The sequence below is a fragment of the Lathyrus oleraceus genome, chromosome 1, assembly GCF_024323335.1.
Source record: "Lathyrus oleraceus cultivar Zhongwan6 chromosome 1, CAAS_Psat_ZW6_1.0, whole genome shotgun sequence".
Taxonomy (NCBI): Eukaryota; Viridiplantae; Streptophyta; class Magnoliopsida; order Fabales; family Fabaceae; genus Lathyrus; species Lathyrus oleraceus.
This window is the reverse complement of record NC_066579.1, coordinates 319650477-319672888: the sequence shown is the minus strand read 5'-3', so window position 1 is coordinate 319672888 and position 22412 is coordinate 319650477. Positions and strand designations below refer to the sequence as shown.

Genomic DNA, 22412 nt, shown 5'->3' with positions numbered 1-22412 from the left:
AATTTCAAGTCGCGACACCCAGTAGATAGTTTATGTTTAGATGTATTATTTTTTAGTATTTTCAGACAAATGTTATGTATGGTCTTGACTTCTTAGATTAATGTATGACTTTTTTGCTTTCATTTAACTTTGAAATAACTTCATTTTACTTTGATTTTACTTTAATATAAGTTGGCCTAAAAAATTATGATGTTGGGACAATGGTGATGTTGTGAAATGATTCAGGAGGTTATTCGGAGATGCATCTCCAGATACACCCAAATACTATATGAAGATGTATCTCCAGATCATAACTTTTTAAACTTGATTGAAACTTGAAAAATAAAAGGTTGACGGGATTTTTGGTCCATTCGGAGATGCATCTCTAAACACATGAAAGGCAATTTCGAATTTTCAAGGATGTGGTATACACGTATAAAAGGAGTGCTCGAAAATAATGAGTTACTGTTTGTAAGACAAAAATAATTAAATACAAATAAAATATTATTATAAGGCATAATTATAGAACACAACATGATTTTGTGTTAGAGTTGCATGATTGAAGATAAAATTGAATGGATTGCTTTAAAATGAGGTGGTTTATAGTAATCCACATAATAACTCAAATTGGTTTCACCATTTAAGTACTCTAAAGAACAAGACTTCCTCTTGCTCCCTAATTTTCTCTAAATTTCGTTTTTCAAAATAAAATACACTCTTATAACCATGTCTTCATGTGATTCCAAATATTGTGATCACAACTATGGCAATGATGATTTCCTAGGCTCTTCCTCCTCGTCTACTCATTTATATGGTACTATACCCTTTGTACAAAAGAAACACAAACACCTACTCACGTGGAAATTTTCATCTTGAGTCGTTTTGCTTTGGCTGTAAGTGATGGGGCCATGTTACTTTGATCCTACCTATGCCTCACTAAACACTACAATCTGCCAAGATTGGAAGAAATGAAGAATATTCTACATGATTAAACTCTCTCCCCAAGACATGTAATGTCACATAACCATAAACATTTATCTTTATGAGAGACTTATCAACCAACACTCCAACGTGGATTTTTATGCAATGACCATAATGTGCATGAAGTATCTCTTGAACTTGTGTATATTCACACCCTTTAGAGCAACATGCAATATCCAAAAAAGTCAGTATGAATTGCTTCTACCGATGATTGACTCCAACTCGATTTAATTCTTCCGCATTAGAAAACAAAGTGAGAACTATTGGAAGATATTCATCTGAGACTGAGAGTTTGCTTTCATAGAGATAAAGCCATTTCACATTTGAAGACAATGTGGATAGTCTTGGGATTGTGCAATGATATTGGTGAACCCAAATACTTGAGAATTTTGGCATCTTTGAAATGAAACTTGGTAACCTAAACAATCCATGTCCCTTTATAGATATTGAAATAAGTCCGGTGAGATTTTGAAATGAAACGGGAAAGTCTTCTATCAAACCAGTCCAGAATACCATAGCTGCATATGCTAATAGACTTTGCTAAGCCTGACTTATGACATTTTTCATATTATTGGTGTGATCTTAAAAGTTAATAGTGCACATTAGTTACGTATCTTGATTTTATAGAGGCCCGAAAATCCTTTAACCCTAACTGGCCAATGAATCAAATGGAGATCCATACAATCTAGCCCCAGTTTCCTGTCATAGTCAGTGCAATGTGGTCTTTAGAGCTGGAAGAACAAAGTCATGGTGTCATATATTGGGCCATAGTTTTGAAGTGATGAATACTTCATCGCGGCTTTTCCTACAGGCTCATTTTGCTTAAAAAGAAGCAGTGTCATACTGTCTGAAGCCAACTTAAAAGCCAAAAACTCTAAAAATGTTAGAATTGTTAGTTGGGTGGCTATTTATGTGTCAGTGGCTTGTTCTGCTATTAAATTTCAAATTTTCATACAGGAAGGACAAGGACTTCATAGTATAAGCAAGTGTGTTAGGGATGTAGTTTTATGATAATTACCAAATCTTTAGAGCGCGTGTTTGGACGAGACACTTTAACGAGAGAATGTAATGTTTTGAGATAATTTAAAACGAGTTAAAAGAAATTAAGAATGTTTTTGTGCAATGAAAATAAGGAAAAAAATTAAAATAAATCAGACATATGCTGAATTTGATTATTTAAACAAGATTTTTCTCAAGGGTCACCATCCCACAACTCTTCCAAGGATCTGTAGGGTCCATTTTCAGATACAAACATTTCTGCCTTGTAAAGTCTGCATTGTGGAATCTTATTGATTTTGTCCACTTCCTCTTGGTTCAGTTCCCAATCAAATATTTCAAGGTTTTGTTTCATTCTCTCCTTGTTGAAGCTTTTCACAATTACACTTGTTCCTTGCTCGTGAATCCATCTTAGTACTATCTGCATGATATCCAAGTTAGAGATTAACTTAAATCATAACAGTCATCACAATCTAGTAGTGTGCATATGATATTTGAACCTGAGGTACACTCTTATTTCTAGCCTCAGCAATTTTCTGAAGAATTGGATTCTCCATCACAGCATTTGAACCCCAAAATACTTTGTATGCTCCTAGTGGTGACCATGCACACACATGAATTCCTTTCTTCATGCAGAATTCCCTGAGTTTTCCTTGTTGCCATGATGGATTCATTTCTACCTGAATCCAAATAAGACACATACAACCAATTCTATGCATTAACTAGTTCTAACTTCTAAGAAAGTTGATTTTTTGACACTGTATACGCACACAGTATTCTATGGTTTAGCGTAATACTGAATCGTTTACTATGTGAAAATATTTGGTTATTTCATTTTATTGCTTCTTATACCTGATTAACTGCAGGAGAGATGGTAGCATTTTCCAAGAGTAGGGACAGCGTTTTGATGCCAAAGTTGCTAACACCAATAGACTTGGCCAAGCCTAATCTATAACAATCTTCCATAGCTTTCCATGTTCCTTTAATTTCAAAGGGAATCACATCCTTTCCTGTAAAGTTAAAGCCTTCAATGTCTGGTTTCAACCTCACTGGCCAGTGAATCAAGTAGAGATCTACATACTCCATCTTCAGCTTTCTAAACATTCCAACCAAAACAGAAAGCAAACAAAATTAGAGACGAAAAAAGATACAAATTCCAAAGAAAAAGTTAAAGAATTATTCTTGCTTGAGAGTGGTCTGGAGAGCCTTGAGAACAAGGTCAGGGTGAGCATCGGTGCACCATAACTTGGAAGTAATGAACACTTCGTCGCGAGTTTTTATAAGGCCGAGTTCTAAAGCTTTTGAAACAGCTTCGCCTAGAGGTTCTTCAGTACCATAGATAGAGGCCGTATCAAAATGTCTGTAACCAATTTCAATGGCATCAAGCAAAATTGAGGTGAGAGCTTCATTTGTAGGAAGAGGAGCTGTTGCAGTTCCTAGGCCTATCATTGGCATATTTTTCTCCGAATTTAGTAACACTTCACAGACTTTCTTTGCTTCCATCTTCTCTTGTGTTTAGTTCAATTCTCAAGCTTCTCCTATGTATGTTAACTTTGAGTTGTGGTTGTATTGTGTCCACACTTTAAGGTTACATAAATAAAAGTTCAAGACACATTTTAGCCATAGGTTGAGGAAGTTTTTATTATGGCAATTTTGACTATTTTGCCCATGATGATGAATGCATGGTCCCTAGTATGAACAACGTAAGGTAGTGAATGATTCAAGGGTTTGGTTGGTCACTGAGTTTTTATTAGGGTTGGTGGGTTTTGTTAAATATATGACAAAATCTCCCATCATATTCTCAATAATGCATATATACTAGAAATATTGTGCATTCATCCGCAAATCTTAACTCAGTTGGCAAAAGCCGATATTGCCAGGTTTGAACCCTAGTACTTATGGTTGTGTGTGTGAGTTTCGTATGGTTATTACTACTTCGTCTACAGACAAAAGAAAATATCGTGCATTCCTTTTTTCACCAAAAAACCCTCTAGCAACCAAGCACAATTCATTCTTACTTACTATAGAATGTAAATGATGTTCTGTGACAGTGACATTATTTACTACTTACTGTTCATGAACCGTCTGTCAAAAAGACTTCGTCATGATAATATATAATAATATTAAAGAAGCTCATAACATGAAAATCAAATCTTGAAATTTATTTTCTTAGTACATATCCTATAATTCTGTTGGACTTTGACTGGAAATTTTTCAAACACCTCCATTCCAAAGTTCTTTTAAGGTTTTGCAGGATCCATTTTCAGCTAGCCACATATCTCCTAAGTATTGTCTACTCTGTGGAATCAGCTTAATGTTGTCTAAATCATCTTCACTCAGCTCAAAATCAAATATTTCAAGGTTTTGTTTCAATTTCATCCTCTCCTTGTTGAAGCTTTTGGCCATTGCACTTGATCCTATTTGGTACACTCACCTAAGTGCAACCTGAAAATGAAATCATAATAATTTATGCATAAATACTTATATCATAAGAGCTTTTAATTAAGTTGTTTATTCAAACATGACATTATTTTAAATTACCTGAGCTATGGTCTTCCCTTTTGCAGTAGCTATGTCTTGAAGAATTTGATTCTCCATGACAGCTCCAGAACCCCAAGTTACCTTATAAGCTCCAAGAGTTGACCAAGCACTAACATGAATTCCTTTCTTCTCGCAAAATTCCCTCACTTTCCCTTGCTGCTAAGATGGATTCATTTCAACCTTAGAAGGAGAGTGAAGAAAATGAGTGTCAAACAAATATTTGTTCCTAAATGAGTTTGCCAAAAAGAGATATATTTGAATTCCTAGCCATGTGAATATCCAAACCCCCATTGACTTTGAGTCAAATGAATACTAAAATTTGGAAACCGATCCCCTCCAGCATTTTCGTAAACGCGTTATACTTTTTACTTTTTATATAAAACTGCAAGATACTAGTAAGTATCACACACGAACACTGATTCTTAATATTCATATTTGTTTTTCTTCTCTATTCTCATGGCTTCCTCTTCTTTTTCATATGGATTCACCTTTGATGTCTTCCTCAGTTTCAGAGGCTGCGACACTCGTTACGGTTTTACTGGAAATCTCTACAGAGCTCTATCTGATTCAGGAGTCCGCACCTTCCTTGATGATAGAGAGCTTCAAGGAGGCGATGAAATTAAAACATCACTTTCTAAGGCCATTGAAGACTCTAGAATTGCCATTCTTGTCTTCTCTCTCAACTATGCTTCTTCTTCCTTTTGCTTAGACGAACTTGTCCATATCATTCAACACTTTACACAAAATAATCGTTTGGTTTTGCCCGTTTTCTATGGCGTCGATCCTTCTGCCTTGCGACATCAAATTGGAAGTTACGGTGAAGCAATAGCTAAGCATGCAGAGAGGTTCCAAAACAACACGGAGAATATGGAGAGGTTGCAAAAATGGAAGATGGCTCTTAACCAAGCATCTAACTGGTCAGGCTACAGTTTTCACATTGGGTAAAACACTTGACTCTTTTTATATGTCCCATCTATTCGTAAAGCTTGAACTACAATATATGTTTGTTAGTATATTCTGTTATAAAAATGTATGGGGCACACCTAGGATATACTTTCCAATGTTCCTCATATCCTTCTTGATTCACTTCCTGAAACAATTCTTTGTTTGGTCAGGAATGAATATGAATACAATTTAATTGGGGAGATAGTAAAAAACGTCACCAACAAGATTAGTCGTGTTCCTTTGCATGTTGCGAATTATCCTGTTGGACTCCAATTTCGATTACAAAAAGTAAATTCACTTTTTGATGTTAGATTTGATGATAAAGTCCAAATGTTAGGGTTATATGGAATTGGAGGATTGGGAAAAACAACACTTGCCCGAGCAATTTACAATTCCATGGCCGATCAATTCGAAGTGTTATGTTTTCTTCATAACGTGAGAGAAAATTCAGCTAAACATAACTTGGAACATCTCCAAGAGATGATCCTTTCCAAAATAAAGGGACAGGAAATCCGGTTAGGAGATGTCAGCGAGGGAATTCCAATCTTAAAGCAAAGGCTACATCGAAAGAAGGTTTTGTTGGTTCTCGATGATGTTGATGAATTGAAGCAGTTGCAGGTTTTAGCCGGAGGACTTGATTGGTTTGGTCTTGGGAGTGTAGTAATTATTACCACTCGAGACAAACATTTGTTAGCAAATCATGGGATTGAAAGAACATATGAAGTAGATAAGTTAAATCAAGAAGAAGCTCTGGAATTGTTGAAGTGGAACTCATTTAAAAATAAAACAATTGATTCAAGTTTTGAAGGCATTTTAAAACGTGCAGCAACTTATGCTTCTGGACTTCCATTGGCTTTAGAAGTAGTCGGTTCCAATTTGTTTGGAAAGAATATAGGACAATGGAAATCTACATTGGATTGGTACGAAAAGATTCCTAACAAAAAGATCCAAGAGATACTGAAGGTAAGCTATGATGGTTTGGAGGAATATGAGCAAAGTGTTTTTCTTGACATTTCTTGTTGCTTCAGAGGCTTTGAGTTGTTGGAGATTGAAGATATACTTGAAGCTCATTATGGGGACTGCATGAAGCATCAAATTGAAGTGTTGGTTGATAGATCTCTCATAAAGATCAGTCAGGAAGGTAAACCTGGTATTGTGACATTACATGACTTGATTCAGGACATGGGGAAGGAAATTATTCGACAAGAATCACCCAAAGAGCCTGGTAAACGCAGCAGGTTGTGGTTCCATAAAGATATAGTTCATGTTTTAGAAGAAAATTTGGTAAGATTTATATGTTTTCTTTGATTTTTGAATCTTAAGCCTCGATTTCTTATTTTATACTTTCATGTGTCAAAGTCTTACCTATATCGTGATTATTTGTTTGTTAAAAGGGAACAGATAAAATTGAAATCGTATATCTGGATTGCACCTCGGATGAAATAGTAATTGATTGGAAGGGAAAGAGCTTCAAGAAGATGAAAAATCTCAAAACACTTATTATTAAACAAGGTTGTTTTTCTAAATGTCCCACAAGTTTTCCAAATAGTTTGAGAGTATTGGAATGGCAAAGATATCCTTCACGGTATATACCAACTAACTTTTGTCCTAAAAAACTGATCATATGTAAGTTACCCAATAACTGCTTGACCTCGTTGGAATTGGCTAGCTTTTTGAACCAGGCAAGTGAAACAAATACATTTTTCTATTCTGTATATATTTCTAAATCCATTTAAAGATTATTCATTTTAATTTTATTTATGCAGAAGTTAACGAATCTCAAAGTTTTGAACTTTAAAGATTCTGAATATTTAACGCATATACATGATATATCGGGCTTATCAAATTTAGAGGAATTATCGATGGAAAATTGTAAGAATTTACTTACAATCCACAATTCTGTTGGGCACTTGAACAAACTCAAAGACTTGAATGCTAAGGGTTGCATCAAGCTCCAGAGTGTTCCACCCTTAAAGTTGATCTCTCTTCAAAAATTGAAACTTTCAGGTTGTGAGAGTCTTAAAAGTTTTCCAGAAATATTAGGAGAGATGCAACATATAACATTCATTGAATTGCGTGAAACTTCCATAGAAGAATTTCCACTTTCATTTCAAAATCTCACTGGCCTTTGCCTTTTAGAAATAGTTGGAAATGGAAGAGTTAGGTTATCGAGTAGCAGTCTTATGATGTCAAATTTAAAGAAGGTTGATGATACGGGCCCTGTTTGTGAGAACCCACAACAGCAAGATAATAGGCCCAATAGTGAGAGGGAGACCAAAGTAGAAAGCCCAAAGCTTGGAAAAAGGTTGACCAAAAAGCCAGCTTGGATGGAAGACTTTGTTTGTTAGAGGAGAGTCCTTGGTGAAAGGCATTAGTGGTTTAATTGTGTTGCAATTCTGTTTTTTTACCCTTCCGTATTTTTCGCAAGTGGTTATGATGTAATAGCTATATAACTTTGTGTACTGAAACAGAATGGTGTGTGGAATGAATAGAAACTTCTTCTCTCTCTTTTTTTTTCTTTTCTCTCTCTAAGGAGTACACACTCACTCAAAGAGTGCTTTCTGGTATACAATTTGTGCAGCAGGTTGTATCACTGGTGCTTTCATCATGAACCCTTCTGAGCTTATGAACGCCCTTCAATCCAAAATGGACGCCCAATCGGCTGAGTTACGTGATCTTCTGAAATCATCACTTGCCTTACATTCTGACACCATTCATTCCACTCTCCATAGTCATTTACTGGAGGTTGATGCCAAGGTTGCTAACCTCCGTTCCACGTATCAACATCCACCGCACGGGTCTCCGGAAACGGCATCACGTTCGCTTAAACTCAGTGTTCCTCGTTTCGATGGTTCTAATCCAATCGATTGGCTATTTCAGATCACAGCTTTTTTTGATTTTCACCAGACACCAGAAAACGCACGTCTTCAGATCGTGTCATTTCACATGGAAGGTCGCGCCGCCGCATGGTTCCAGTGGGCGATGCGCAACCACTTGCTTCCGTCGTGGACCGTCTTCATGGAAGCTGTTCGCAACCGCTTTGGCCCAACTCCATACGAAGACGTAGAAGGTGATTTATCTAAACTCTCTCAAATCGGTTCAGTAGCGGATTTTCAGGCCCAATTTGAAGATCTCATGAACAAAGTTACTGGTATTTCTGAATCCTTACTTATCAGTTTCTTTATTACTGGTTTGCGACGAAATCTCCGCCGGGAATTGCAATTCCACCGACCCTCAACACTTATGGAAGCTTTTGCTATGGCAAGGGCTTATGAAGCCCGTTTGGATGACACTCCAACCCAGGGAAAATTTTGGTCCAAAGGCCCAGCTCACAATACAAACCCAAACATATCATCTATTGCAACTTCTACGACCAATCCCCAAAACACTCCCTTCGCCCATAATACTTCTCCCACCCTTAAACCGAATACCCTACCCCCATTACTACCCACACCTAAAACCAATGTTGCTGTCCGTCACATACCTCCGGCGGAACTCCGGGATCGCCGTGCCAAGGGGTTATGTTTCCGATGCGATGAAAAATGGAATCCATCCCATCGTTGCAGTAGCAAGGTTCTCATCCTCTTAGGTGATGAAGACGAGGAACCAGACCTAGAACCTGAGGACCACCCGCCGGATGAAATTTCAGGTGACATCTCTAGCTTACACGCGTTATCTAGTCAATTACAGAATCGTTCGCTGCGCGTTACAGGGGTGTATCAGCACCACAATTTTCCGATTCTTATTGACAGCGGAAGTACCCACAATTTCATTAAACCAACACTGGCAGAGCGTTTGGGTCTAGCTGTGACTCCGTGTTCTCGTTTCCGGGTGGCAACCGGATGTGGCACCTTCTTGGTTTGTACCTTGTGCTGTAAGAATGCTCCAATTACCTTACAAGGTATTACCTTTTCCGTTGATCTGTTTGTCTTAGCAATTGAGGGCCCGGAGGTTGTGTTGGGTTTTCCGTGGCTTCAATCATTGGGAAAGGTCTCCCATGATTATTCTGCTCTCACCATGGAGTTTTGTTGGAAAGGTACTCCGGTCACCTTGGTGGGAGACTCCTCCTTGGCACCACACTCTGTTTCCTTGCATCAACTCCAAGCCCTTGTACACAGTGATGATATTGCGGGTATTTTCACTATCACAAAGTCCCTCCCGGAGTCACATAAAGAACCTGACTCCACCCATTCCTTTCCCAAACACCTCACCTCACCATTTCGCGACCTTTTACAGAGTTACAATCACATCTTCACCACCCCTATGGGCCTCCCTCCCTGTCGTTCCGTCGATCACCGCATTCATTTGATTGAAGGAACAAAACCTGTAAATGTGCGACCATACCGTTACCCACAATTTCAGAAAACAGAAATGGAGAAATTAATCCGCGAAATGCTTGATCAAGGGATCATCATTCCCAGCCATAGTCCTTTCTCCTCGCCTGTATTGTTGGTCCGAAAGAAAGACGGCTCTTGGAGGTTTTGTGTCGATTATCGTGCTTTGAATGCAGCGACGGTTAAGGATAAATTTCCTATCCCCACCATCGATGAACTTTTGGACGAGCTTGGTGGGGCAACTGTGTTTAGCAAACTGGACCTTCGCGCAGGGTATCATCAGATTCGAGTGCATTCTCGCGACACGTACAAAACGGCATTTCGCACACATGAGGGCCACTTTGAGTTTTTGGTCATGCCTTTCGGCCTTACTAACGCGCCTTCAACTTTTCAGGCGACCATGAATCAACTGTTTTCTCCGTTCCTCCGGAGGTTTGTGATTGTTTTTTTTGACGACATTTTAGTGTACAGTTCTTCTATTAAGGACCACTTAAATCACCTGGATTTGGTTTTACAGTGCCTGTTAACTAATTCATTTTTTGTCAAGCTGTCCAAATGTTTGTTTTGTCAGGAATCCATTGATTATTTGGGCCACATAGTGTCTTCCAAGGGTGTTCATGCTGATCCCACCAAGTTGGATGCCATGATGAAATGGCCGCCGCCTTCCAATGTTAAACAACTTCGGGGATTCTTAGGCTTGACTGGTTATTACCGCCGTTTTATTGCAAATTATGCCACGATTGCAGCACCGTTGACAGATCTCTTACGCCATGATTCTTTTAGCTGGACTACAGCCGCCACTGCTGCATTCTCTGCTCTTAAACAGGCTATGATGGCAGCTCCAGTTCTCCGATTACCAGATTTCTCTAAAGAGTTTGTCATAGAGACTGATGCTTCTAACTTCGGTATTGGGGCTGTCCTAATGCAAGATGGTCATCCCATTGCTTTTTTTTAGTAAGAAACTTGGCCCAAAATTACAGGCTGCATCTGTGTACATAAAAGAACTGCATGCCATCACCGACGCAGTCCTCAAATGGAGACAATATCTTTTGGGTCATTTTTTTATCATTCGGACTGATCATAAAAGCATCCGGGAATTATTACAGCAGGTTATTCAGACTCCCGATCAACAGGCATACGTGCGAAAGTTATTGGGTTTTCAATTTCGCATAGAGTATAAACCCGGTGCCTCAAATAAAGTTGCAGATGCTCTGTCCCGCGTACCGGCAGCATGGCCCGATTGGGATTCACCTGATTCTTCTGCACTTTTGGCTTTAGTCTCTTCCCCTACTTTCGGAATTATACAGCAGCTCCGAAAGGAAAATGCCTCGGATTCTTTTTTGTTGGCTTTTCATGAGAAATTTGCACAAGCTACCTTGATGTTTCCTTATTCCATCAGCAATGGGCTGGTTTTACGTCATGGGCGCTATGTTCTTAATCCCTCGTCGCCGCTTTGCACTACTATTATTAGTGAATTTCATGACACCCCTAGTGGCGGGCATGCAGGTGTTAAACGTACCCTCGTTCGTGTTGCAGCCAATTTCTTTTGGCAGGGTATGCGCCAAGCTGTGGAACGTTTTGTAGCTTCGTGCCTTCTTTGTCAACAAATTAAATACTCCACTCAAGTTCCTGCCGGGCTGTTACAACCCTTGCCTGTGCCAGAGGTGGTGTGGGAAGACATCACTATGGACTTTGTTACAGGACTACCTTCAGCTCATGGTTATACGGTGATCTTAGTGGTGGTTGACCGCTTATCCAAATCTGCTCATTTTGGTGCTCTCATGGCATCCTTTACTGCTTCCAAAGTGGCTGAATTGTTTGTTTCCATGGTTGTTCGCCACCATGGTTTTCCCCGCTCAATTGTGTCTGATCGTGACCCGATCTTTATGAGTAACTTTTGGCGCAAACTTTTTGAGTTGAGTGGCACGAAGTTATCTATGAGTAGTGCCTACCATCCGCAAACAGATGGGCAGTCCGAGGTGGTTAACAGAGGCTTGGAGCAGTACTTACGGGCATTTACTCAACACAAACCTTCTACTTGGGTTTCTTTTCTTCCATGGGCCGAATTCCACTACAATACTAGTTATCACAGCAGCCTCAAAATGTCACCATTTGAAGCTCTGTTTGGTAGAAAACCTCCTTCCATTCCGGTGTACACCAGAGGATCAACTTCTATTCAAGCATTGGAAGATGCTCTCCTTACTCGTGATGAATTATTACGCACACTTAAGGAGAATTTGCTAGCTGCTCAACATCGTATGACTCAAAAAGCCAATGCCCACCGCCGCGACCTTTCGTTTGCTGTCGGAGACTTGGTCCTTGTTCGTCTTCGCCCATATCGTCAAACGACGGCACGTGAACACCGCTATCACAAGCTGTCTAAGAAATATTATGGACCGTATCCGGTTATTGAGCGTATTGGTCCTGTTGCCTACAAGCTGCAGCTGCCACCGGATAGTCGTATTCATCCTGTGTTCCACATTTCAGTCCTAAAACCATTCCGCGCCACTGATATTCCGCCTCCACAGGACCTGCCAAGTGACAGCTTCAACAACCAGCCCCTAGAACAGTCGGATGCAATAGTGGACACACGCACTGTACTCATACATGGTTTACCAACATCTCAAGTTCTAGTTCAGTGGAAAGGATCTCCAGTGGAAGAGGCATCTTGGGAGGATCTTGCCACATTCACATCTACTTATCCTACTTTCCACCTTGAGGACAAGGTGATTTCGGAAGGGGAGGGGAGTGATACGGGCCCTGTTTGTGAGAACCCACAACAGCAAGATAATAGGCCCAATAGTGAGAGGGAGACCAAAGTAGAAAGCCCAAAGCTTGGAAAAAGGTTGACCAAAAAGCCAGCTTGGATGGAAGACTTTGTTTGTTAGAGGAGAGTCCTTGGTGAAAGGCATTAGTGGTTTAATTGTGTTGCAATTCTGTTTTTTTACCCTTCCGTATTTTTCGCAAGTGGTTATGATGTAATAGCTATATAACTTTGTGTACTGAAACAGAATGGTGTGTGGAATGAATAGAAACTTCTTCTCTCTCTTTTTTTTTCTTTTCTCTCTCTAAGGAGTACACACTCACTCAAAGAGTGCTTTCTGGTATACAATTTGTGCAGCAGGTTGTATCAGTTGATGTCAAACATTGTCATCTATTATTGCCAAAAGAAAATGATAAATTCAGTTCTGAGATGTTTTCAAAAGTGAGATCTCTACACCTCTTTAACTCCAACCTGTCAGATGAATCTCTTCCAAAATTTCTTACTTTATTTGCTAATGTGCAAAAATTAGACCTGTCGGCGAATCATTTCACAATTCTTCCCGAATGCCTCAAAGATTGTGACTTTTTATATAAGCTTTGTTTAGATGATTGCAAGAATCTGAAGGAAATTAGAGGAATTCCACCGAATTTAAAATATTTCTCTGCACAATCTTGCGTTTCTTTGACATCATCATCTAGAAGGCTGCTATTAAATCAGGTTTTTTTCTTCATAAGTATTTGATTTATTATTTAATAATTCATTTTGTGATCTATCATGTTTAACTAAACTTAGGAATGTGATTTATGACTTACAGGAATTGCATGAGGCTAGAGGCACCTACTTCTATTTTCCTTCAGGAACCGAGAGGATACCAGAGTGGTTTGAGCACCAACGTAATGGACCTTTAATTTCTTTTTGGTTTCGTAACTACCTCCCTTCCGCTGCTCTCTTATTTTTGACTAAGTTGAAGCATGGGGCTGACACGTCGGATTGCTTAGCAAAAATCAAAATGTTCATCAATGGCTATAGATTTAATGAGCTTATGTTTTTAATTAGGCCCGAGATTCAATCGGGGCATGCCTATCTATTTGATATGAACCTGCATAGTTGGGTATACCACGGATCTAGTTGCGGAAATAAAAACGAGAATATCTGGAGCATGAAATTCGTACTAGAGGAAGCACTTTCAAAAAATGAGTGGAACCATGCCGTGGTTATATGCACCCATGAGATGAAGGATTTATTGCGCATAGAAAGTGGAATCCACATATTCAAAGAGAAAAATAGCTCGGAGAATATTCGATTTAGCAATCCTTATAAGAAGAGTAGATTTGTAGATGCATAGACTAAAATGGAGTTTCAAATTTAGACACAAATTTGTATTCATGTATTGGCAGGTCCTCAGTGTTCACTAATGCACATACTTTGTTAATGGATGCATTTACGCTTGAGATATGGATTATATAAGTGTCAAAAATTCACCATTTACATTATTAGCACCACCATTGACTCTACCAACACCATTTTCCTCATCAAAACCCGAATTTCCAAAGTTAGATTTGGCAATACTGATTCAATCAGATGAGAGAACAATAGCATGCACCTGGATCAAGGACTCTAGCCCTTGCGTTCCTTTCGTTTTGTTTCAGTAAGAACCGAGTTCCATATGGATGACAATAAAGCTATACGTTTTTGCTGCAACATTTGTGTTTCTGAAACTCCCATGTCCACTAGATGCTTTTTCAGCGGAAGATGAAATTGTGATAAAGAAGTATTGAGATATTAGTCTGATTTTCTGTTTCTGTAAGAATTGATGAATATGACATTAGGAAACCACGTGAACATTATTGGAAGACATTCATCTTAGAGCTGCTCTTGGAGATATTCTAAGTCATATTTAATTGAATTTTCTCTCACATGGTTTGCCATAACGGATCATTTTGACTTTCAAAAAAACCCTTATTACATGATCCTTGTCGTACTTTTTTTAATTAATGTTTGTCGAAAATCTGAGATATCAAATTTCCTCCCAAAATATTATGTTTCCATTTTGAATCAAAAAGATAAAGGTGACATTTTTTAATGTATTTTCGACACAGTTCAAACCCTCTCGCTGACGTCATCATCATCATTATCATTGTAATTTTCCAAAAGATCCTCTTAGAATTTCATCATTACTCCTATTTTCTAGGAGATCATGCATTTGCACGTCTCATTAACTTCTCCACTCCCATTAACTTTTCCACTTCTTGAAACACGAATCGCTTCATGTCTATATGTGTTCGCCAAGTGTCCATCACTATATGTGTTCATTTTATGATCTATAATGTTTAACTCAACTTGGGAATGTGATTTATGAGAATACAGGAATTGCATGAGGCTAGAGGCACCCACTTCTATTTTCCTGCAGGAACTGAGAGGATTCCAGATTGGTTTGAGCACCAGAGTAATGGGCCTTCAATTTCTTTTTGGTTTCGTAACTACCTCCCTTCCGCTGCTCTCTTACTTGTTACTGAATTGAATCATGGTGTTGACACGTTTGATTGCTTAGCAAGAATCAATTTGTTCATCAATGGCTATGAATATTATGTTGACTCTCAGGAAGTTCGTGACTGGCCCGAGATGAAATCGGGTCATGCGTATCTATTTGATTTGCATCTGCATAGCTGGGTACTAGACAACTTTAGAAGCGGAGGAATAAATGAGAAACGGGTCAACCTAGAGGAAGCACTTTCAACAAATGAGTGGATCCATGCAGAAGTTACATACATCCGTGAGATGAATGATTTATTACTTTTAAAATGCGGAATCCACATATTCGAAGATAAATATAGCATGGAAAATATTCGATTTAACAAGCCTTATAAAAAGAGTAGATTTTTGTAGATGCAAACACTGATACGGAGTTGGAAATTTAGACACAAAGCAGCAGTGTCATAGTGTTTGAAGCCAACTTAAAAGCCACAAACTCAAATTAGTAAGAAAAATATGTTAGAGCTAGGTGGCTATTTATGTGTCAGTGGCTTGTTCTGCTATTAAATTTCAAATTTTCATACAGGAAGGACAAGGACTTCATAGTATAAGCAAGTGTGCTAGGGATGTAGTTTTATGATAATTACCAAATCTTTAGAGCTCATGTTTGGATGAGACACTTTAACGAGAGAATGTAAGGTTTTAAGATAATTTAAAACGAGTTAAAAGAAAATAAGAATGTTTTTGTGCAAAGAAAATAAGGAAAAAAATTAAAATAAATCAGATATATGCTGAATTTGATTTTTTTAAACAAGATTTTGCTCAAGGATCACCATCCCACAGCTCTTTCAAAGATCTGTAGGGTCCATTTACAGATACAAACATTTCTGCCTTGTAAAGTCTGCATTGTGGAATCTTATTGATTTTGTCCACTTCCTCTTGGTTCAGTTCTCTCCTTGTTGAAGCTTTTCACAATTACACTTGTCCCTTGCTCGTGGATCCATCTTAGTACTATCTTTAACGGTCATCACAATACAGTAGTGTGCATATAATATAAAATCAGTTGAACCTGAGTTTTCCTTGTTGTCGTGATGGATTCATTTCTACCTGAATCCAAACAAGATACATACTACCAATTCAATGCATTTCATTTCATCCATATGCAAGAATGAATTAACTTGTGCTAACTTCTTAGAAAATTGATTTTTTGACACATGCAGATTAACACTTTATTCTACTGTTTAACGTAATACCGAATCACACGACCGTCTTAAGTTTTCTGAGGTCATGTGTAAGTTAACCACGGTTAAAGTGTGACAAATCAAATAGGGACCCTATTTTATCATGGTTTAACTGTGATAAATATTTTATGAGGTTCTTTTATGCTACGGTTTAAATGTGTCGAACTTTGGACCTTATACGGTAGCCCGCCTTATACGCCCTCAAAAACGGTCTGCTTACTGTGGAAAAATATTTGGATACCAAGAGTAAGGAAAGCTTTTGGATACAAAAGTTGCTAACACCAATAGACTTGGCCAAGCCTAATCTATAACAATCTTCCATAGCTTTCCATGTTCCTTTAATTTCAAAGGGAATCACATCCTCTCCGGTAAAGTTAAAGCCTTCAATATCTGGTTTCAACCTCACTGGACAGTAAATCAAGTAGAGATCTACATACTCCATCTTCAGCTTTCTAAACATTTCCAACCAAAACAAAAAACAAACAAAATTAAAGACAAAAAAAGATACAAATTCCAAAGAAAAAGTTAGAGAATTGTTCTTGCCTGAGAGTGGTTTGGAGAGCCTTGGCCTATCATTGGCATATTTTTCTCCGAATTTAGTAACACTTCCATCTTCTCTTGTGTTTAGTTCGATTCTCAAGCTTCTCCTATGTATGTTAACTTTGAGTTGTGGTTGTATTGTGTCCACACTTTTAAGGTTCCATAAATAAAAGTTCAAGACACATTTTAGCCATAGGTTGAGCAAGCTTTTATTATGGTAGTTTTGACTATTTTGCCCATGATGATGAATGCATGGTCCCTAATATGAACAATGTAAGGTAGTGAATGATTCAAGGGTTTGGTTGGTCACTGAGTTTTTATTAGGGTTGGTGGGTTTTGTTAAATATATGACAAAATCTCACATCATGTTCTCAATAAGGCGTATATACTAGCAATGGTATGCTATCTATCCATAGAAATATGTGCATTCGTTCAAATCTTAACTTAGCTGGCAGAAGCCGATTTTACCGGGTTTGAACCCTAGTACTCAGGGTTGTGTGTGTGACTTTCTAGTAGTTATTACCACTTCGTCTCCAAACAAACAAAAATATTGTGCATTCCTTTTTTCACCTAAAACCTCTAGCAAGCAAGCACAATTCATTATTACTTACTATACAATGTAAATGATGTTATGTGACAGTGACATTATTTACTATTTATTGTTCATGAACTGTCATTCAAAAATGCTTCCTCATGATAATTCATAATAATATTAAAGAAGCTCATAACATGAAAATTGATTAACATAACGTTAAATTCAGTAGTTAAAAACTCTGATTTATTTTTGGTCTATTGACTTTCTCTCGAGCCTTCTTACAACGAGATTTGTGTTATTTATAGTTGTCTATTGAGCTCTTTTTATTAATTGTCATATTGTATCATCATTCAACAAAATTGTATCCCCAATCCCGTAATATGTAATAAGTTTACCGCTTTCCTTTTTTTCTATTAGTTAATTGTTTATTCAAAGATTAAAATCTACACTTTCAAAAACGAACAAAAAGAAATACTCGATCCAACGTCGAGCAATTTTCCCAAATCAGAACCATTTCCACTGTCCACTTCTCCATCATTCTAAAAAACCTTCAAATCATTTCATTTGGTTTTCAAAATTTAACGCAAATAATAAAAACTTCGATCAAACATCGAGTGCCTTTTCCCTAATCAAATCTAAATTACCTAATCATTCTTAAACACTGTTTTCAAAAGGGTGAAAAAGGAGATGGTCTAGAATCTTCAATTTCTCTTCTCGATTGTTTGGATACATATTGTCTTACTTAACCATTCGAGCAATTGTCATCTATTAAAAACTTCTAATCTGATTCACCGCAATTCGCTTTCGTAATCAAACTTAAGTCAAAATCATTTTCGTAATAAATTTAGACGAAAAAGAAAGTGGTCTAGAGCTTTCTATTACCTTCCCTAAGTATTTGGATACAAGTAACCTTACTTTGTCATTCGAGTATTTATCGTCCATCCAAGATGTTGGTGTAAGCCCTAGAGGCCAATACTTTTGGTACTTGTATCGAATTATTTATTAATAATAAAAAGGCTTTTTCTTTATTATGTTTGTTTAATAAAGTCCCTAGAATAGCTATTCCGTTTAATGTATCAAGTGTGACTTGATCATGAGACCACATTAAACATAAGGACACTATTCTTAAAGTATCCGTAGTCGAGCTTTATTGTGAAGTGGGATAACATTAAAGCATTAAGACTATTATGTATATAGATTGATGATCACATCTCATGGATCATGGATAAGGAGTTATCAAGTCTTAAACATAGGTATGAATATTAAGAGTAATATTTACACTGGATTGACCCGCTATGAGAATACTATATAGAATGTTATGCAAAGTGTCATAAGTTATTCTCATGGTGATAATGGTGTATACCACCCTTCGACCTGAAATCACTATGGACCCTAGATGTAGAGTCGAGTGCCTTGTTGCTGATCAAACGTTGTCCGTAACTGGATGACCATAAAGACAGTTGATGGGTACTCCACGAAGCATGCTAAGGGACATGAGTGACCTAGATGGAATTTGCCCATCCTGCGTAACAGGATAAATGTCTATGGGCCCAATATTGAACTGGACAAGGATGACACGGTCTATGCCTTGTGTCCAATATAGACATAAGGGCAAAAGGGTAATTATACACATAAGTATTATCACAGAAGGATTTGTCAGATCACATGACATTTTCGTGTCTTGGGTAGCAGTGATGTGTTGCTAGATACCGCTCACTGTTTATTATGTTAAATGTGTGATTTAATATAATTGTCAATGCCACGAAAACCTACAGGGTCACACACAAAAGGACGGATTGATGAGAGATAGAGTAACTAAGGAACATCGTAAGGTACGGTGCACTTAAGTGAATTGTAGAACATCGTAAGGTACGGTGTATTTAAGTAGAATACAAAATATGGTAAGGTACCACGCGCTTAAGTGATTTTGGCATATTATAAGATATGGGCCACATACACTTAAGTGGGCTTTTTTAGCTTATAGCTCACACAAATGGTTCTATAAATAGAACCCTTGTGCAGAAGCGTTTGAGCAGTTGCAATTTCGTTTCTCTCTCTCACACACTCAAAGCCTTCATTCGTAGCAGCTAGCACTAAGATTGAAGGAATTCGTTCGTGTGGACTGAGTAGAGGTGTTGTCATCGTTCAACGTTCGTGATCGCTCCGTAGATCTGCATCAAATGTTTCAATCGTCACAAGAGGTAGCGATTCTATCACTGATCATGCCCATTCGTAAGGATCACTAAAGGAGAAAATTTTAAATTCCGCTACGTTTTGGATCGTTATTCTTCTTCACAAGATACATTAATATTATCTAAATTCTTTTACAATTAAGGATGAAAAGGGAGATGGTATAGAGCCTTCTATTCCCTTTCTCGATTAATTGGATACGAGTATCCTTACTCGGCCATTTGAGTAATCGTCATCCAACAAAACACTCAACAAATCAAACTTGTTTTTCGCCCTTGCGCGACTCCAAAAACATTTTCAGAAACGAGTATGCTTTATCCATATCCGACGTGAAACAAATAAAGACTTCCGCCTCCAAGAGCGAGCATCAAGTAAAGGCTTAATCACTCGATATGTCTAAAGGATTACTTCTTAAAATCAATCCACCCAGTAGTTCTTTCAAAATAGAACTATATAGCCTTAAGTTCTCCATAGCACCTGAAGATACATAGGAGCAGGATTGAAAATTCTTATTGGGCATCCCTTTAATAAAAAAAGTTTTCCTCTCTTTCTTTTTCTCGCTCAATAAGTAGAAGATCACAATTAAGAGGTTCTCGTTGAGTATAACGGACGTGAGGGGTGCTAATACCTTTCCATTATGTAACCGATTTCTGAATCCGAATTCGGTTGCGATGACCATTTTCTTTTTGTTTTTAAGGGTTTTGATATTTTCCCTTTCCTCTTTTGGAACAAGTAAAATTCGGTGGCGACCTTGTTCGAACATCTTTTCCGCGAGCGAGTTAACACCTCGCGAAGGATCGCATTTTTCAAGATATGAAACTCCCTTTGGTCTTTAATATAAGATAAGGTTTACTTTTTAGATTCATTGAAGAATCAATGTATCTGAACTATATATAGTCCAGATACATTGATTTTTCAATTAATCTAAAAAGTAAATTTTTTCTTTTATTAAAGACTAGAGGTATTAATTAAGACTAAACCAAAAACTTAATAGTTAAGAAAACTAAAAAATTAGATCATCTCTTGGATCAAACTTGCAGAGTATATAATGAGAAAGAATTCTTTGGGGGAAACAAATTTCTAAATCTTATGATTCTCATTATCATAATCGCTTAATTATGGTTGGTGTGCAGTTTTACTCTGTTTAAATAGTTTTTCATTATCATTTAATCGTGTCTACCATTTGAGAAATGGAGAATTCAAAATCGACAGATTCTGTTACAGCTGAAAAGGTAAGAAATCATGTACCTAATGATCTTACATTGTCCATTATATCGAAATTGCCTCTAAAATCTTTGGTGCGTTTTAGGTGTATACAGAAATCATGGTCTCTCTTATTTGAAAATCCTAATTTTATGAACATGTATCGCATCAATTTTGCATCTAATAATAATTTTTCTTATGATGATGGTTCATGTCACACCATAGAGTTTAAATTTACATATGATGGATTTCGTGGCACCTTATTTTCGCGTTATGGTGAGAAATTTGAAAATAAGGTCAAATTAGACTGGCCACCTTTATTTCAAGAGGATGACATATCCATTAACATTCTGGGTTCTTTTGTTGATGAAACTTTTTGCCTCTACACTGGTAGTGTAGTTCCAAAAACTGCATTTTGGAACTTATCTACTAAGGAATTCAAAGTCCTTCCTCCTAGTCCCATTGAGTCTCGGCCATCTCATTACAGATTTGTCTTCTCACTTATGGGATTTGGTTATGACCGTGTTAGAGATGATCATAAAGTGATTCGGAATGCAATGAAATCGATTCGATGTGGCATCGAAGATACTGAGTCAAATGAATCCATATGGGAACTGTATAGCCTAAGAACAGACTCTTGGAGGAAACTTGATGTAGATATTCCTCTTGGTTCTGTTACTTTGGATGCCATATTGTACACAAATGGAGTGTGTCATTGGTGGAATAGAGATGAAGATTGTTTGGTCTCGTTTGACTTGAGTTTTGAGGTATTCTACAAAACACCTTTACCATTACAAGTGGATGGTAATTTCTATCGTGAATCTAAGGATAAACGATTTATGACATTAAATGGGTATGTTGCTTTTATTACAACTTGTGCTATAAATTATGGAAGTACAGCATCTACTCTTTACGTATCAATTTTGGGTGAATATGGTGTGAAAGAATCATGGACTAAACTCTTCATTGTTGAATCATTACCTAGTTATATTGATCGTCCTATTGGAGCAGGAAACAAAGGTGAAATATTTTTTAGAACAAAATACAAAGAACTAGTTCAGTTTGATTTGAATTCCCAAAAGATAGAGAAGCTTATTGTTGATGATCTTTTACATACTTTTCAGATACTCCTTTATAAGAAAATCTTTCTTTTTATCAAGGACTAAATTTCATAAGATTGTGGTTATTAGATTTTACTTTGTATACAAAGTGGTTGATCAATTGAGCATGTCAAAATTACTATCAAATGTATGAAATATTTAAAAGCCATGATTTTGCTTCATTTGTCTTATTTTATAGTACACTTTTATTTTTTAAATTAATATGAATTTTTTTCAATAGTATGAATGGTGTTTTATTTTTTTATTTTGCCCTAGATTTAGACTTCTTCCTTTACATCTTTTTCAATATTTTATCGTTTCTCAAATTAGTTCATCATTCAAATTAGAAAACAAAGATAAAGTGAATGTGTGTTAGTGAATGAGTAAAATTTATGAGACTTACAAAAGCGATCAATTTTAAATGATAGTTGTTATAATTGTGTAATAAGAAGTTGCACATGTGAAAAACTAGAAACAAGAAAAGACGACAATTGGAAGAGGATAAAATTGATGCTCTAAGTTTGAATTTATTTTATTTATCTTCCATTTATTTATAATCTATTTAAATAAAATAAATCTAAACATATTATT

At 37.1% G+C, this 22412-nt stretch overlaps 4 protein-coding genes, 1 long non-coding RNA gene and 1 pseudogene across 7 annotated transcripts; 4 read left to right on the top strand and 2 right to left on the bottom strand.

Moving 5' to 3' along the window:
- Nucleotides 1-2011: 2011 nt before the first annotated feature.
- Nucleotides 2012-3669, bottom strand: LOC127133436 (methylecgonone reductase). Its single transcript, XM_051061738.1, has 4 exons — nt 3143-3669; nt 2809-3052; nt 2457-2636; nt 2012-2377 (listed from the first exon to the last, which is right to left on the bottom strand). Exons 1-4 carry the CDS (start codon nt 3457-3459, stop codon nt 2153-2155), a joined length of 966 nt encoding a protein of 321 aa, XP_050917695.1. The 5' UTR covers nt 3460-3669; the 3' UTR covers nt 2012-2152.
- On the top strand, nt 2313-3071 carry LOC127133468 (uncharacterized). Of its 2 annotated transcripts, none has more exons than XR_007807450.1 (2): nt 2313-2461; nt 2823-3071. It is a non-coding gene; the product is annotated as an uncharacterized LOC127133468 (long non-coding RNA). The 2 variants fall into 2 exon arrangements; XR_007807444.1 differs by having other exon boundaries at nt 2392-2540.
- Nucleotides 3670-3831: 162 nt separating the features above from the next.
- Nucleotides 3832-4788, bottom strand: LOC127104944 (protein REDOX 2-like; annotated as a pseudogene).
- A 110-nt stretch (nt 4789-4898) lies between these two features.
- On the top strand, nt 4899-13980 carry LOC127133452 (disease resistance protein Roq1). Its single transcript, XM_051061739.1, has 6 exons — nt 4899-5438; nt 5613-6726; nt 6837-7124; nt 7209-7606; nt 12936-13257; nt 13355-13980. Exons 1-6 carry the CDS (start codon nt 4954-4956, stop codon nt 13883-13885), a joined length of 3138 nt encoding a protein of 1045 aa, XP_050917696.1. The 5' UTR covers nt 4899-4953; the 3' UTR covers nt 13886-13980.
- LOC127133410 (uncharacterized) lies at nt 7788-10870 on the top strand. Of its 2 annotated transcripts, XM_051061737.1 has the most exons (2): nt 7788-10208; nt 10348-10528. In XM_051061737.1, exons 1-2 carry the CDS (start codon nt 8050-8052, stop codon nt 10373-10375), a joined length of 2187 nt encoding a protein of 728 aa, XP_050917694.1. In that variant the 5' UTR covers nt 7788-8049; the 3' UTR covers nt 10376-10528. The 2 variants fall into 2 exon arrangements, with proteins under 2 accessions (XP_050917694.1, XP_050917693.1); XM_051061736.1 differs by having other exon boundaries at nt 7788-10870.
- Nucleotides 13981-20708: 6728 nt separating the features above from the next.
- LOC127104938 (F-box/kelch-repeat protein At3g06240) lies at nt 20709-21887 on the top strand. Its single transcript, XM_051042079.1, has one exon. It carries the CDS (start codon nt 20709-20711, stop codon nt 21885-21887), a length of 1179 nt encoding a protein of 392 aa, XP_050898036.1.
- Nucleotides 21888-22412: the final 525 nt, after the last annotated feature.